The 18,211-nt window shown below is 40.7% G+C and overlaps 1 protein-coding gene across 1 annotated transcript in view; it reads left to right on the top strand.

Moving 5' to 3' along the window:
* myo19 (myosin XIX) overlaps positions 1 to 18,211 on the top strand; it is a 28,430-nt gene that overhangs the window by 4,482 nt on the left and 5,737 nt on the right. Inside the window, exons 5-19 of the mRNA XM_079651236.1 lie at positions 6,755 to 6,887; positions 7,268 to 7,337; positions 7,434 to 7,536; positions 7,621 to 7,717; positions 7,815 to 7,891; positions 8,229 to 8,316; positions 9,716 to 9,881; positions 10,119 to 10,192; positions 10,307 to 10,428; positions 10,623 to 10,736; positions 11,357 to 11,533; positions 15,969 to 16,106; positions 16,214 to 16,321; positions 16,407 to 16,477; positions 17,125 to 17,204. Coding sequence (XP_079507362.1) covers positions 6,755 to 6,887; positions 7,268 to 7,337; positions 7,434 to 7,536; positions 7,621 to 7,717; positions 7,815 to 7,891; positions 8,229 to 8,316; positions 9,716 to 9,881; positions 10,119 to 10,192; positions 10,307 to 10,428; positions 10,623 to 10,736; positions 11,357 to 11,533; positions 15,969 to 16,106; positions 16,214 to 16,321; positions 16,407 to 16,477; positions 17,125 to 17,204 — 1,618 coding nt within the window. The remainder of the gene's footprint in view (positions 1 to 6,754; positions 6,888 to 7,267; positions 7,338 to 7,433; positions 7,537 to 7,620; positions 7,718 to 7,814; positions 7,892 to 8,228; positions 8,317 to 9,715; positions 9,882 to 10,118; positions 10,193 to 10,306; positions 10,429 to 10,622; positions 10,737 to 11,356; positions 11,534 to 15,968; positions 16,107 to 16,213; positions 16,322 to 16,406; positions 16,478 to 17,124; positions 17,205 to 18,211) is intronic.

The following is an 18,211-nucleotide window of genomic DNA, read 5'->3' as shown; positions in this document are numbered from 1 at the left end:
GATCCGCTTTGTGGGTGTAATTGACGCACACAAGATTGCTGCCGAATAAAGGTCAGAAACCAAGTTTCCAGTTTGAAACAGTCCATTTATTTCCATTTTACTGGTTTCCATTTTACTTGCTTCTTTCCATATTCACCACACGATATTACCGTTTACACAATACCTTTGCTGTGTGTGTGTGTGTGTGTGTGTGTGTGTGTGTGTGTGTGTGTGTGTGTGTGTGTGTGTGTGTGTGTGTGTGTGTGTGTGTGTGTGTGTGTGTGTGTGTGTGTGTGTGTGTGTGTGTGTGTGTGTGTGTGTGTGTGTGTGTGTGTGTGTGTGTGTGTGTGTGTGTGTGTGTGTGTGTGTGTGTGTGTGTGGTAAAAAAACTGTATGGCCTTCTGGCGGAACCTCTCACCACCAAACATAGGTTCCTACCTTTATACCCACAGATGTTAATTGGCTCCTACACACCGGCCCCTAATTGATAGTACAGGTATCAATTGAAAACAATTAAGGAGCCAAATGTGAAAATCATTTTTCAATACATAGAAATGCACGTCCTACACTTCCTGTACTAAACATAGTAAATGCTATGCCTATGCTGCTGACCGTAGCGTATTATAGCCGATTCGGCTTCCAAGAGATCTTTAGGTGTCAAGATGTGACTCTCCGGGTTGACTCTGGGTTCCAGTCTTTTCACTTGACCAGCTTGTGCAGAGGGATTCAAATCCTTTCTTTTACGACTCAACTCCAACAGAATTGTCTTCAGCCTGAGAAACCAGGCCACCGACACTTTGAGCTTTTTCCAGTCTGAGAAGTAAGTCATGAGCTGGTCTGTTGCATCAAGTGATTCATTGACTATGATATTAACCGAGGTATCTTTTCTGACTTCTGGGTCAATCAAATCCAATATGATATCACCGCCATAATATGTAGGCCATTCCTCTTCAGATTTGACAAGAAACGTGGGACCCTCAAGCCAACTGCGGCTCTTCAGAAAGTCAGGGATCTTCATTCCTCTGGATGCAGCATCAGCTGGGTTGCCTTTGGTTCCTACATGCTTCCATTGACATGGTGTTGAAGCCTCTCTTATGGTTGTGATCCTATTTGCCACAAATGTGTGGAAACGCTTGTCCTCGTTGTTAATGTACTTCAGAACTGAAGTACTGTCTGTCCAAAACACAGACTCATCCAAATGAAGTTGAAGCTCTGATTTTAACATCATATCCACTCTGGCAGCCAGAACAACAGCTGTTAGTTCCAGTCGTGGAATGGTCACCATTTTTATGGGTGTAACTCTAGCCTTTCCTAATAGGAAAGCAACATGAACATTGCCTTTGCAGTTCAATAGCCTGATGTAAGTTACAGTCCCGTAGCCATTTTCACTGGCATCAGCAAAGTGATGTAGTTGAGAGTGTATGGGTTCACCGAAGTCCTTTGGCTTCATACATCTGTCCACTTTGAGTGATGCCAACAACTTAATGTCCTCCAACCACTGTCTCCACTGTTGTACGATATCTGGTGGCATGGCATCATCCCATCCACAGCTTCTCCTGCAAAGCTCTTGTTGCATTATCTTGGCTGGCAAAGTGACTGGTGCCAAAATACCCAAAGGATCGTACACCGAGCTTGTTGTGGATAGCATGCCACGTCTGGTTAGAGCCTGCTGTTTCACTTCCATCTTGAACTTAAAGGAATCTGACTCGACGCACCAGAGTAGTCCCAAAGCTCTCTCAAGAGGAAGATTGTCTCTATCCAGATCCAGGTCTTTTAGCTCTTTAGCCTTCTGGTCTTCCGAGATTGTCTGCAAAACTGCCCGACTATTGCTGATCCATTTTTCCTGCACAAAACCTCCTCTTTTACAGAGAGCATTAAGATCTTCAACCATTTGTATTGCTGCCTTCTCGGAGCCCAAACCCATCAAACAGTCATCCACAAAGAAATTTCGCTTAACCGCTTCAACAGTCTCAGCAGAAAAGTCAGACTTGTTGTCGTCAGCAGTTTTCTTTAGCGCATAGCTAGCGCAACTGGGAGAAGAGACAGCCCCAAACAGATGCACCGTCATTCTGTATTCCTGGATCTCTCTGGTGAAGTCTCCCTCTGGCCACCAGAGAAAACGAAGGAAATCTCGGTCTTCTTCTGTGACTTTGACCTGGTGAAACATAGCCCGTATGTCGCCCATGAATGCCACAGGTTCCTGCCTGAAACGAGTGAGAACTCCAAGTAGTGAACTGGTGAGATTGGGACCTTGATAAAGTACATCGTTTAATGATGTTCCTTTTTAAATGTGGCACCACAATCAAATACCACTCGGAGAGAACCTTTTCGTGGATGGTAAACACTGTGGTGTGAGATGTACCATCATTTTCCACTGACACAGTGCTGCTGTGTTGGTACCTGTTCAGCATAACCCTTTTCAATCACTCCATTCAGAAAGCTGGCATATTCCTTATGCAACATTGGGTTACTCACAAATCTTTTCATCAATCCAAGTAGCCTTTGCTTTGCTACTGCAAAGTTGTTTGGAAGAAGGACGTCAGGTGTCTTAAGCGGCAACTTCAGGCTGTACCTATTGTCCTGTAATATTGCAGATGTATTCATGATTTCCATACATTTTTGGTCTTCCCTTAACATCTCTTTTTCCTCTGAGGGCTTTTCATTAAAGTCATGATTATACTGACTGCTAAGCATGAGCTCCAATTTGGACATAGAAATCCTATTCACCACAACAGAAGAAAGCTCCATGTCAACATCGCTGCCATTGCTGCTTCCATGTAAAGGACCATTGATGACCCATCCCAACACTGTTCTTATAGCGTATGGGCCATTTCCACAACTGTTGACAATTTCCCAAGGTTCCAATATCTTGGGAGCGTTGGTTCCAATCAACATGTCAACATTGGCATTTATGCTGGTGGTATGAACTTTTGACAAATGATTCCACCTCTTCACATCTGCGGCTGTAGCAATGTTTTCTTTGGTTACTGGCATTTGCTTCTGTGTGAGGACTTCTGGAAGAGGATAACATTTATTTTCCTCAAGACCAGATACCTCCATCCCAAATAAGGAGTAAGCTGGAACGACCTTTTTCTGTCCCATAGTCTTCAAAAGAAAATTAGTTATTTTTCCTCTTTTTCCTGTGATGTTTAATCTGTGCATGAGATCTTCTGAGCAGAATGTGGCTGTGCTTCCAGGATCTAAAAATGCATAGGTCTGTATAATCTCACTTCCCTTTGTGGATTTGACCTGCACTGGAATAATTGAAAGAATGCAGCCATCATTTCCGGCCACAGTACGTCCACATGTCTGAGGGGGGGTTTGTGATTTAGAGGTTTGTCCCAATTCCACATTAGATGTATTTATGTGGAGCGCAGTAGGATGTTGCTTTTCACAAACCTCACAGATCAAGCGTTGTTTATAGTCCCGGCTTATGTGTCCAATACACAAGCATCCAAAGCAAATTCCTTTCTCCTTTTTAGAAATTGAATTTTGTCTCTGTGCTTCCTTTTGCTGAACTGCTTACATCTGTCCAAAACGTGAGTGTTGTGATCACAACAATGACACACCAAGCTCTCTGTGGTTTTGAGTTATTTCTCATTTTAATTCCGACCACACTCATTGTGAATACTGTAGCGGCAAAACTACTTCCTTTCATTCTGTTCTTTGATTGTGGCTGAAGCATGTTGGAAGATTTTATAGCAACTGATTTATGTCCTGAATCCTCGATGTCTCCAAAGATCGGATCAGAAAGGACTCGTACATGTCTCTCAATGAATTTGACCAAGTCAATGAAATGAGCTCTGTTGTTTGAGGCTTCCATGATGTTATGAGCTTCGTTTCTCCATTTTTCCCTTAGTTTGTATGGCAACTTGAAGACAACCATTTTCATATTGGAGGGCATATCCAACTCCTGCATGTACTGAAGTTCTTCCATCACATTAGCACATCCACGCAGAAATAAAGCATAGGCTTGTAGTGCTTTCATGTCTTCTGCCTTTGTTATTGTTGGCCAAGCTAGAGCCTTTCCTATGTAAGCAGCAGCGATATTGCACTCCTTCCCAAAATGTTCTTGCAAAAGACCCTTTGCCACAATGTAGCCACGTTCTGGAGCCATATGCTGGCAGGTACGAACCAGTTCCTGTGGCTGTCCTTTTGTGAACTGTTCTAAATAGTACAAGCAGTCGGCTTTGCTGGCTTTGTTTTCCACTCCTTGTTCAAATGCTTTAATGAAAGCCTTGTACTGAAACAGGTCTCCATCAAATATAGGAATGTCTCTTGCTGGTAGAGACAGTAAACGTTGCTGGTGAACCAGTGCAGCTGTTATTTCATTTTGCTTTTGCATTATTGTGAATAAACCTTCAGGTGGAATTCGATTGATTTGCTGATGGTAATTTTCCTGTTGACTTTCCCATGCAGTTGATTCACCAGTTATCAACCCATGTGATGTTCCCAGATAATGTTGATTTTGTACATAAGCATCTTCCTTAAATGCAAACTGCCTTTCAGCTTGCTTTGGTTCCATGTCCATCTTTGTTGGTTTGCTGGAGGATATTTTCCATGATGTGGAATCATACTCCTTTGCCAGGGGGTTAAGTATGTTTAACGATGCCAGTTTCCTTTTTTCCTTTTCCAGGTATGAGTTCATTCCATTTGTTGGTGCAAGAGAGGAACGTCGTGAATGTGAACCCTGTAAAACTGCTAGCCTAGCACTAGATACAGCTAGCTCAGTTTCCAAATCAAGCTGTTCCTTTCTCCGCTTTAATTGTAGCTCCTGTTCCTCCAGTGCATGCCTCTCAGTTAAACCTGCCATGCGAGCAACAATTGAAGCCCTTTCTGCTGCTGCTATAATTTGTGCAGATGAAGTTGTACTTGACTTTGTACTGCTGTCACTTTTGTTTGAACATTTACCAACATTAGAAACACTGTCATCAGGATTGATTTCATAATTATTATCACCAGTACCTTTTGGTTTGACCAACCCAGACCTTGATTTGGACAATAAATTCATAATTGAACATCATTTTAGCTTTAAACCATGTTTCATGTCTTTCCCTTTCATCATGTGGCAATAAACCCATTAAAGTGTCATGCATAGACCTGGCTTCAAGACACAATTCAATATAACCATCAAGAGCATTTTGAACCTTAACATGTTCACCATTTAACATCAAATCTTTTATATTTGTTCTTAATTTGCTAGCTTTATTTAGCTTAGCCTTTCTGCCATTTTGCAACCTCTCAAGTTTTTCCGCAAGTGCTTTGGCAGAGAGTTTACCCGCTTAGTGCTTTGCGCATCACTACAGCTGGCCACGCTATCCAGCTTGCCAGAAACTGACGCGCTGTCAGCTGCTGTCACGTCCGCAGCGCGCTCCTCCGAATAAAGGTCAGAAACCAAGTTTCCAGTTTGAAACAGTCCATTTATTTCCATTTTACTTGCTTCTTTCCATATTCACCACACGATATTACCGTTTACACAATACCTTTGCTTTGCGTGTGTGTGTGTGTGTGTGTGTGTGTGTGTGTGTGTGTGTGTGTGTGTGTGTGTGTGTGTGTGTGTGTGTGTGTGTGTGTGTGTGTGTGTGTGTGTGTGTGTGTGTGTGTGTGTGTGTGTGTGTGTGTGTGTGTGTGTGTGTGTGTGTGTGTGTGTGTGTGTGTGTGTGTGTGTGTGTGTGTGTGTGTGTGTGTGTGTGTGTGTGTGTGTGTGTGTGTGTGTGTGTGTGTGTGTGTGTGTGTGTGTGTGTGTGTGTGTGTGGTCAAAAACTGTATGGCCTTCCGGCGGAACCTCTCACCACCAAACATAGGTTCCTACCTTTATACCCACAGATGTTAATTGGCTCCTACAGGGACATTGGAAACAAATATTTGAGAACGCTGCTGCTCGAGTCCTCACTAACACTAAGAAAGTGGATCACATCACTCCTGTTCTGAAGTCTTTACACTGGCTTCCTGTGTGTCAAAGAATAGATTTCAAAATACTGCTGCTGGTTTATAAAGCACTGAATGGTTTAGGCCCAAAATACATGTCTGACCTCCTGCTAAATTATGAACCATCCAGATCTCTCAGGTCTTCAGGGACTGGTCAGCCTTCTGTCCCCAGAGTCAGAACTAAACATGGCAAAGCAGCATTCAGTTCTTATGCTCCAAATATCTGGAACAAACTCCCAGAAACCTGCAGGTCCGCTGCAACTCTGACTACTTTTAAATCCAGGCTGAAGACTTTTCTTTTTGTCGCTGCTTTTAATTGAACTATTCATATCTTACACTGCACTGTAACTTTTATCCATGTATTTTTTCTTTTAATGTTTACTTTATTATCTTTTCTTTTTAATGACTGTTTCTAAATGCCATTTTCTTAATGTCTTTCATTTTTGTAAAGCACTTTGAATTGCCGTGTTGCAAGGTGCTATATAAATAAACTTGCCTTGCCTTACAAATCTAAAATGTAGATATATGTCCTTGAACAGCAATCAGCTAAATAAGATAAGATGGACTTTTATTAATCCCTCATGGGGAATTTGTTTCTCTGCATTTGACCCATCCTAGTGTTTAGGAGCAGTGTGCTGCCATGAAATGAAGGCTATGTTTGTCAACAAACAATTTCAAGATGACACAGTGGTCCATTGGAACAAGCGATGGACATTTTAACCAGTCTAGTGATTAATTGAAGGAAAATAATTACTAGCAGAAGCCTTCTTCCGAAGTGATGGCAGTCATTTGAATCAAAGTATCAGTAGAAACAATCTAAGTGGATCTGCGATTTGTTTCTTTATAGACATGGACGTCTCGTTGCCTGATGAAATATTATGCCACTGTGGCTGCCGCCTCCTCTGTGCTGAACAGTCAGGACACAGTGGAGAGGATAGAGAGGAGGGTGCTGGACTCCAACCCCATCATGGAGGCTTTTGGTGAGTGATCTCTGGTGTCACATTAAAGGAAAATATATATTCTTTTAACTTGAACCCTTTTTACCCATGTTTTTGTGTCCAAGTGAGTAATGGGCCACAACAGTTTTTTTTAAATTGGACCAGTTTTGAGCTTGAGCACTTCGGCCTGGTGCCACTATTTCTCTGTAATGTTGTCAGATACTTATAATAACAATCTGGGTCAGTAGCAAAAACAAACACTTCAGTTGACTTACAATGGAATTGCAGCCCACTTCTGGACCAATTTCATAAATTGTTGTTCCCATTAGTCATTTTTAGACAAAAAAACAGGGGATAAAATGGTGAGGGGTCAGAAATGTAACTCTTAATGTGAAAATAACCACACTTTTCCCTTGCTGTAGGCAATGCCTGTACTCTGAGGAACAACAACAGCAGTCGCTTTGGAAAGTACATCCAGCTCCAGTTAGACAGGTGCTCACAACTGACCATGCTGCACTTTGTTTTTCATCATGTGAGATAGCATTGGTTCAGGTTTAATCTTTCCAACTTTTTATTTTGTATATGAAGGCGTCAGCTGTTAGTGGGGGCGTCTGTACAAACGTACTTGCTGGAGAAGACCAGGGTGGCCTGCCAACCGGTTAATGAGAGGAACTTCCACATCTTCTATCAGGTGAGTTAACAGGGCTTCACTTGATTATTTAATGTTAACACAATGTATCATAGAATTAAATGCAAAGAGCTTATTGTTTTCCAGATGCTGAAGGGGGCCACAGATGAGCAGAGGAAGGAGTGGAAGATGTTATGTGGCAAACATTTTGTGTGGCTGCCAAATTCAGAAAAAATAGTCAAGGGTTGGTCTTTGCATATGTTTTCATTATGTTTTTTTCTTTTTATTCTTTATGTTTAGTGATTCTTACAACAAACTTTTCTTCACGTTATTTTTTATAGAGGATTCCTTTCAGGAGACTGTCGAGGCAATGGTTCATCTGGGCATCAAAGCAGAGAGGCAGAGGCAGTTATTCAGGGTAAGGGACTCTCAAAGGAAACACTTATTGGCTAGTTAATAATACACTTTAATGTATTTCTAAGTAGATAAAGGACATTTTCAATGTTAAATGAATGTGGGGTGTTTGTTAACACTTATAACCATCAAATGAACACATATTTATATTATTATTTCTGCAAACAACTACATTGTGGTGTGGTTGAATACACACAATGTATTCATTGTTTATAAACTGCTTATGCATGCTAAATGTGGGGCTAAAGTACAGTGCTATATCATCATCTTTTTCAGTTACATTTTTTAAATGTTATTTTTTTCTTTGTAATATAGTTTAATTTCTCTTTAATGCATTACAGATACTATCAGGGATTCTGCAGTTGGGGAATCTGAATTTCTCTTCAATGGATGAATCACAGCCTTGTGACCTAGATGAGCAATCTAAAGGTATTGAAAATGATTTTGTTTGAGGTATCTTCTTGTTCTTTTCCAGTTATTATGTGCTTAAAATGTCCACTGTCTAAAAATCTTAGGCTGACATAAATATAGTATGATGCTCAAGGGATTTCTTTTTAAAGGAAAGGTCTGGGACCTAAGAACAGGTGAAAAGTTCTGCCAGGAAATTATTTCAAATTTCCTAAAATGAGTATTACAACAACAATCCCTCCTCTCCCCCCTGCTCCTCTTTGAGGCAGAAGCAAAGACTAGTTTTAGCTCTCAACAAGTTTTAAAAGTGTATCTTACCTTTTTTCACCTAGTTAATTTTTTTTACTAATCACTACCCCCTCAAATGAAAATATGTGTTTCCATAAATGGTGACCAAACCGTTTGAGACCCACTGAGAACTTAGACTAAGTTAACTATCTAAACACTCAGAGTCCTTTACCTCAGGGGTTCCCAACCTTTATTGTGCCAAGGACCGGCAGATACATTAAAAAAAATGTGCGGACCGGTTGTCAATTTTAGCTGATTTTAATATTTACTTACCAGCAGGTGGCAACAGAGGCTAATTGTATTTAACAGCCTGAAGAAATACCAATATGCATCCAAAACATATTAATAACGTTTAAAACCAGGATACAATTAAAACAAAAAATTAGGACCGCTTTACAAATATTCATATAATATAGCCTAATATAGGTGGCAACAGTGGCTAATTGTATGTAACAGCCTGAACAAATAATAGAACAATATGCATCCAAAACGTATTAACAATGTTTAAAACCAGGATACAATTAAAACAAATTAGGACCACTGTACACATATTGATATAACTGAAATGTCAGGGAGACCCCTGGGCTTGTTTGCCAGCCATAATAACGTCATACCGGGGCGTTCGTTCCGGTGCACTCCGACAGTATTTAGCACTACATCGAGATTAAGACTAAACTAACTTCTTTTGGGAACACCCACATACCTATGGAGTTGGCCAGATGTGTGTAAATTACTGTTCGTGGTAATTTGAAAACAAATGCCGTTGTTGGACACACACAAACACACCGAACATACACACACACACATCATGCGCCTTTGTGACCGGACATTTCCTTCATACAACGATTTATAGGGCGGCTGTTAATATACCTGGGCGGCCCGCCCAAGTATAGTCTGTGTGGGAAACCCTAGTTTTACAGATGTGGAAATGAGAACGATTGAACTGGAAAGCCCTGTTTACCTGTTCTTAAGTCATAAACACATTTTAGATCAGACTTAGTAAATGAAACAATATAGTTTATATTCTTCTCCAGCCTCTCATTGCTTCTTTAGACTATAACTCTGAACAAACCAGAATCGATATAGAAAATATGAAGCAACCAGTCTGCCTTCCACTCCTGCTCTTTTTCAGACTTCTTGCAGAGGGCTGCTGATCTGCTGTGTGTCCCCTCTGAGGAGCTTCTCATGAGTCTGAGAGTGAGGACGCTGAAGGCGGGGAAGCAGAGCGTCCTCAAGCCCTGCTGCCGGACCGAGTGCAGCATGAGGAGAGACTGCCTGGCCAAGGTCATCTACGCACAGTAAGAATGACTCTGACATCAGATAACACAGCAATGTTTCAAAGGACTGGTCATGCAGGAACTTGTTTTTGTCCTGGAGCACTCCTCGTTTCCACCAAACACTCAAATGTGAAACCATCATGCCCTGTTGTTTACAATAAACAGTGAGGAAGATGCATCTGTTAATCACTCTTTATATTGATAGGGATTTCTATGCTTTGGAGAAAGAGTATGAGATTGTCTCTTTTTTACCAACAGGTTATTTGAATGGCTGGTTACATTCATCAACAACAGCATATGTGCAGACAAATCCACATGGTGCAACTTTATAGGTAAAAGCCTTATCGTCTCGTACTTTATTGAATATAAATACATTTATTTGTAAATGTTAATACCCAGTTTCTATTCATAAAATCACAAATGCCTCCCCTCTCTGTGATCTCCAGGAGTTCTAGATGTCTACGGGTTTGAGTGTTTCCAGATCAATAACCTGGAGCAGCTGTGCATCAACTACGCCAATGAGAAGCTGCAGCAGCACTTTGTGGCTCATTATCTCAGAGCTCAGCAGGTACAGATTTCAGTTTTCCTTTTCATGCACCTGATCTCAGGAGGTCCGTAGTTTCACTGCCCTTTAGGTGCAGGCCTCAGACATTCAGGAGGCTTCTCCAGTCATTATGAAGTCTCTGTAAATAGAAACACTTGTTTTACCTTGCATCATGTGAAAACATCTTTGTGTATTTTGTGCTTCTCTTCTTCTCCCAGGAGGAATACGTGTCTGAGGGGTTGGAGTGGTCCTTTGTCAAATATCAAGACAACCAGAGCTGTCTGGATCTTCTGGAGGGAAGTCCTGTCAGTGTGTTTTCTCTTCTGAACGAGGTAAGCCGTTTTTAAAAAAACAACAAAAAAACAACATATTTTCTGTTGAACTATCACAGTTTTCAACAGAACAGCTTGCATAACCCCCACACTTAACAGCTAAAAAGACAGCACACAATTATAATGGTAAAAAAAACCAAAATAAATTAATACAAATAAAAACTAACTTTAAAAAACATAAAAAGACACAGTTTAGAATAAAACAAGTCATTACTCTGCTTCTTAAATCACCAAGTTTTTTACTTTACAGAATTTCATTTAAATCATTATCTAGAAAGAAGGATGGCTGGAAATTATCTTACTAGTTTTTATGGATTTACTCTTTCACATTAAAGCCAATGTCATTTGTTTTTAATAGAATGAAATACAAGTAACATCCTTTAGCTCTTTAAACCTTTGTTTCAGTGCAGTCATTTTCTGGACTGCACTTTCTTTTTGTCTCATTAAATATATGTATCTTAAGTAAGTACGTAACGTTAGTAAGATTTGATTTATATATAATCTTTCTAAAACAAAGTTACAAAGTGCTTTCACAGGTAAAAACAAAGGCAGTGAGTAGTGTGGAATAGTAAGTAAGTAGGTTGACTATGTAATATGTAACTTTTTTAATTCTGCTACAGGAGAGTCGTCTTAATCGTGCCTCAGACGCAAAGACAATGAAGGTGCGTCTGGAGAAGGAACTCAGCAATAATGCCAACATCAGCTGGGACAAGTTCAGCAAACAGCCGCACTTCACTGTGGCCCATTACGCTGGCCAAGTCGCCTACCAGATACAGGGGATGGTGGAGAAAAACAAGGTGTGTACAAAAACAAACAAAAATTGAAATAGGGTTTGGAAAGTTGACCACAGATCCCATCCATATGCCTGTCACGATAATGAATTTTGTTGGACGATACCCATATGCCTGTCACGATAATGAATTTTGTTGGACGATACCCATATGCCTGTCACGATAATGAATTTTGTTGGACGATACATTTTCCCGGAAATTGTTGCGATAAACGATAATATTGTCGGCACTGTTGTAAGACCATTTTAGACCGCTGGCATAATGATAATAATAATTAAAGTACATCCTTTCAAACATAACTTTTTATAGAACAAGCAACATTGCAAATGAAATGTGAAATAATATTAAAATATATAAATTATATATAATAAATAAATACAATTTAAAAAAAAATAATTAAATCACACACAACCAAAATAATAAATTAAATAGACTCAGGCTGGAAAACAGAGCGCTCTCTATCTATATATATATATATATATATATATATATATATATATATTAGGGCTGTCAAGTTAACGCGTTAATAACGCAAACATTTTTTAACGCCACTAATTATTTTAACGTGCGATTAACGCATGTGTATTTGTCCTCGGCCCGCCCCGTAGTTTCAGAGCCCAAAGGCTTGACGTTGTTGTTGTTGTTGTTGTTACTTGGCTGGTGGGAGATTCTAGCGAGAGATATGGATACAAAAAAAGGTGTTTTAAACTAACTGCAGGCAGTTTGCTTTTCAGCCCAACGGTATACTTTTTTTCTCAGACGCGGAGGGATACTGACTTGTTGTGAAAAGTAACTTACAATTCTACCCATGGTATACGCTCAGTATATCACGGCTAAGAACCAATCAGATTGCTTGATTTGACGTTTTATAAATATATATATATATATATATAAATAAATATATAAGCACAAATTGTCTCGAAAGCAAAACCACAGTCAAGTGTACAGTCCACTGTCCATACAAAGACCCAGACGCCTCAACAGGCCATATCCAAATCTGTAATTCAAAGATTTCGAGCAAGGAACACCAACATGTTTGCATTTTCGGGCAAAAGTATCTTTGATTGTAAACTGTCGGGAAGGTGGGGGCTCTCCATCTCCAGCTGCCGTGTTTGCTCCCAGCTGGGAAAACGGAATGGGGTGGTTGTGTGTTTCAGGTGCAGTTTAAGGTTGGTCGTATTGCTAGCTTTTGTTGCTACCTTTTTAAAACAAATGCGACATAACGGGTCATTCAAGTCCGTAGGTTCGCCTCGTTGATTTGGCTTAAAGGTCCCATGTCATGCTTTTCCGGTTATTACCCGTCCCTTTGTGTGTTATGAAGGTTTTTATTAGGGATGTCCCGATCACCTTTTTTTGCTCCCGATCCGATTCCGATCATTTGATTTTGTCAATTTGCCTATACCGATTTTTCCCGATCCGATCTTTATGCAATGCATTAAGAGAAAAAAAAGAAAAAAAGCATTCAAGTTGTCCCTTAAGGTTATTTTTTTAAATTTAAATTGGATATTCTATCCAACATGGATATAGCTTGTTTTTTTCACACCAGCATTGGATCAGTTCAGTTGTGCAGCATTGGATCAAAACAAAATCAAGCTTGTCAGTACTCGTTAGCTTACTGCTACAATTAGACACTGCGCCCTGCCCACTCTGTTGCCAGATTTGAGAGAAATAAGCAACCAGGTCTATGAAAACAAGCCCCAAAGAAGCAACACATACATGATGTTGTGTAATTTGAAACCAAAACTAAGGCCTCAGGATGACTTTAAGACTTGAACATGGTCATTTTTGTTTTGTAACATTGAATACAAAATAAAAAAAAGTATTTATTTAAAAAAAAAAAAAAAAATCCCGATCCCCGATTTTTTTCTTCCGATCTTTTGAAAATCACGTGATCGGCTCCGATCCCCGATCACGTGATCGGATCGGGACATCTCTAGTTTTTATGAATGTAAACGGTCTGCACTCTGCAGAGTCAAAAACCCTCAAAGTACAACCTGTAGCAAGTAAAACTCTAACACAGAAAATACCTGTCTATGCTGCCCCAGAACGCCTCGTTGGAGATTTGTCTTTTTCCATTGTTTGCTTCCTGGGTTCTGTGACGTGTGAACACTTGGCCCAAATGGAGCACCTCACACACCAGGATCCCTTGGCTAACTAACAGGGAGTCCCCATTGACGTGCATAGAGCTCCCTGAACGCTGGTATGCTGGTAATAGACGAGTTGGGATCGTGGAGAAATGCTCTCCGCAGACCCATTCTCAAAGCGTTATAAACCTTTTACTTACACAATGTCAAGCCACACTTATTGTTTTTACTTCGGCTGTGAGTGTTTGTGTGTGCTCAGGATGAGTTTAGCTTGTTCTCGCTGTATCGCCAACCCGAAACCTGTCCGCTCCTCGCAGCAACGAGCCTCGCAACGTCCAGACCAACGTCCCGACCAATCAGAGCACACTGGGCTCACAGGCAGGAGCTCCAACAAGCCGTTTAGGACAGAGTGGTGAATACACATACTATACAGAGATGCTGTATGAGACCAGTGTGAGAAAAAGTTTTTAGAGAGTACTTGTCCATGGACAAGTGAGTTTGGCAATTTACTTGTCCGAATACATTTTTCACTTGTCAATCTTCTTCTTCTCCATCGTATTTTACATTTTCCCACGGTTTTACGACACCGCTAACGTAAGTGAGCGGTGAGATTTTACTGCATCACACATAGGGTTGGGTATCGTTTGGATTTGAACGATTCCGGTTCTGCTTTTCGATTCCAGTCATTTTCGGTTCTCGATTCCGGTTCTTTGAGAGGGTAAAAATAAGTCCCATGAAAAACTGGGAGAAAAATATATTTATGAAAACATTAAGTCAAATCTGTATTCCTATTTACAAATCACTTCATACTGTTTAATCTATTACGGTTATTGAATACAATTATATAAAAATAATCTCTGCATTGTTTATTTAGTTTTAAGTGGTGCAGTTTGAGAATGTACAATTGGCCCAGTCTCCTCTGATGTTACACTGCAACCTGCCTGTGAGACAGAGTCCAACCACACATGTTCAACGCATAGGCCTAATAATAATAATAATACATTATATTTATAGCCTAAGGCCTAGCGCTTTTCTACAACTCAAAGACGCTCGCACGCTTACACATGTCCTGCAATACACATGCTGCAGCTGCCCAGCTGCTCACTGTTTGTAAAAGTAAATAAATAGTATTTTCATTTCAATAATGTACTTTCTATACCCTGCTTCATAAACAATACTGACATCCCTGTGCTCCTCCGAGTCTGGGGGTCCGGGGATGTGAGGAAAGCGCTAGGACACAGGGAGGCTGCTACACTTCATAAATGAAATGGCGGTCAATATTAACAACACAGGAGCTAAAACGCTTAATAACCTTCATTACGCGTTAAAGAAAGAACATAAGAAAGTTTGACAAAGATGAGGCTGTTAAACGGGCAGCAGATCCGCTGTGTGTAGAAAGAGAGAGAGAGAGAGAGAGACGTTGAGCCGCACCGTGCAGCGATCAGCTGATACGGAGCATAGAGAGAGAGAGAGCTGCGGTCCGCGGGGCTCGGCCTCCTGTCCTCACAACTCTTATCAATCCCGGGACCGGACAATTGTTATTTCTTGTTCCTACTCGGAACCGAGTTTTGCTTCCCAACTCTGCCACTGTGCTACACTTCCCGCCCCGCCCCCGTCTAACTGTACAGAAAGCGGCGAGATGCATTTCCTTAGGAATCGACAAGCAGAACCGAAACTAACATTTCTAAACTAACAATGGTGGACACGTACAATTTGCGAATGAGTTCTGCCTTTTGTAAACTGAATTTATCAATAATTTTTCAATAAATCAGGGCGAAAAACGTCACTTGTCCGCCGGACAAGTCAATTGAAAGATCTACTTGTCCGATATTGTAAATAACACGTCCCGGACGGTGGGACGTGTACTTTTTCGCACACTGGAGACACCAATGTGATTTTAGAAAATTGCACAATTTAAATCTATTCTAGTAGACCTCAACAATGGAAATATGATCAGTAGAAATGGCCATGACAATCCAAAATATTCCCACACCTGAGATGTGGTATTAGGTTTTGCAACCAATTCCATTTAACTTCAAATTCCCCTCGAGTAAGTCACACGTTGTCTCCTGCTTGTCTCTATATTATTCATTTGGCTGCACTGCTGCACGCAGAGTGTCCTGACCTGGCTGTGTGTGAGCCCCGCCCCTCACAAGAATGCTTGGCCGGCAGACACAGCGCCCCTGGCTAAAATGCTGGTCACATCCTTATGTAAACAAACACGCATGTAAACGGCAATTTATCGAGGTCAGAAAAGTTATCGAGCTCATTTTTATTTATCGTACGATAAGTCAATGAATTGCTTATCGCGACAGGCCTACCCATCCATTCATCTTCTGCTGGATTCTGTGTTTTAGGACCCGGTGCCACCAGAGCTCATCAAACTGCTGCAGAAGTCTGAAAACTCTCTGCTTCACCACATCTTCACCGACAAGGAAACTGAGATTCCTGCCAGCAAGGGGCTCAGTAAAGTCACTGTGGTCTCCAAGTTCAAGGTGGGAGCCAATTAAAGCTTTTATTACAATGGCTGTTTAGCTTGACAGTAGAGCTCCCTCTGGGAGGGTGTTGTCATGGCACTGATGCCTTTAATGTCTCATGGTAGAACTCTCTGGAGAGCCTGATGAGGATCCTCCACACCACAACTCCTCACTACACTCGCTGCATCAAACCCAACCCTGACTGCAAGCCGCTGACCTTCAAAAAGGAGGAGGTACACCATGGCAACAATCCGAGGCAATGCTTTGCACTTTCACACGAGATACCTGTTCTAATGGATGTTCTCTGTCTGCTTTCAGGTCATCATGCAGCTGGAAGCCTGTGGGATTGTGGAGACTATTCATATAAGTGCTGCTGGCTTTCCAATAAGGTGACCTTTGTTCATTTTTTAACTATCTAAAAGGCACAGTTTACCCCTAATCAATAATACATATTTTTTATCTTAGCTATTTATAAATCTAGTGTGTTTTGATTGGAGTTGCTGAGTGTTGGAGATATCGACCGTACTGCAACTGTGTGAGCGTACTCCCCTTGTCCATGAGGAGATGCCGGTTTCCTTCTGTACGGTGATAAGGTAGTTAGTTTTTCTGGGACAGACAACTGAATTAGCAGCGCCACAACAATGGCCAACATTTTGAAATTGGGAAACATTTTTCCAGGGAAAGTGTAAATAAAAGTTACAGTAGATCGCCTTCAGTCAGTTTTCTAATCTGTCGAAAATATGTACAACCTTCTGATTTCTCCATCATTATTTAATAAAATTGGTCAATGACACGTTTTTTCTTCTCTGGGGTGTCATTTGGTATAAAGAAAATAGTCCCCACATAAAACTGCTCACAACAAGGTCTCCTTCTGGAAAAAGACATTGCTGTTGATATTTCCAACACTCGTCAACTCTCATTAAAACAAACTATACTCATAAATAGCTCTACAGGTAAGAGGACAAATATTTGTGTTTGATAATGTATTGCTTCGTTTTTCTTGGATTTTTGTTGACTTGTGATTTCTGTTCTACAGAATTCCTTTCAAAGGTTTCATGCAACGTTATGGACTGATTGCGAAATATTCACATGTCAAGTCAGGCATCCATTCTGTTGGTAAGTACAGTTCGTTGTGGGATCAATTCCAGCTCAAATTCTGCATGTTAACTGTGGACAAAGAGTGAATGTATTTCCTCTCCTTAGGTCTACTGATTTATTGTCCTTTTCCTTCGTTAGACCTCTTAGTAAATGAGACCCTCAGTTCTCTACTCTCCTGGGGACTTTCCTATTTGGTGTATAACAAGGGAACTATCTAACAAAATAAGCAACTTCTTCTGAACTCTCCAGGTAAATGCTTGCCCCTCTGAATGCCAGAGCTCGCTTTGCATGTTGCTTCTTGTTTCTGTACTGATTCCTGATCAGTGGCTGCTTTTTGCAGGGATTACAATGTTTTTCTGTCCGGCTCTTTGTTCCAAACTGGAATATTTCAACAACTATTGGATGGATTGCTTTCATGATCCTCAAAGGATTTATCATTTTTTTGTTTTTGCACCACCATGATGTGGACACCTGAGAATTTTAGTCAAATGTTTAAACGCTTTTGGATAGCCATACAATTAGGTGCAAAATTCATGTTCTCCTCAGGATCATTTACAAAAACTCTGGTGATCCCCTGGTTTTACCTACCTAAATTGTAATTAATCCAATAGTCTGATTTATGACCAAATGCATTCAGCCTTAGCTGTAGCAATGTTGGTAAAGGAGCCTGCTAATTCTTATTGAATGCTGCCAAATGTAAGCAGATTGGACATTTTCATTATTATGGTCCATTAAGGTTCATATTTGTATTTTGTGCCTTTGCTGTGTCATGTTTTCATGCTTTAACGTTCAAAAAGCTCTTTATTTTTCTCATACTGCCTGCAGCAGCACCTCTTTCCCTCCTCTGTCTTAAACCAGAGCCCAGTCTGCTCTGATTGGTTAGCTATTATGTAATTGGTCAAAGGCTTAAACATGTCCCGACCCTTACCCTATCACAAACTATGTGTCGGAGTGCTAGCCAATAGAAGCAAGAGTTTTATATAGTGATGTCACCATGTGACAGAAGTAAACAAAGAGTCAAAGGG

The sequence above is a fragment of the Notothenia rossii genome (assembly GCF_949606895.1).
Source record: "Notothenia rossii genome assembly, chromosome: 9".
Lineage (NCBI taxonomy): Eukaryota > Metazoa > Chordata > Actinopteri > Perciformes > Nototheniidae > Notothenia > Notothenia rossii.
Note: the sequence above shows the minus strand (reverse complement) of the source record. Positions and strands in the feature narration are given on the sequence as shown.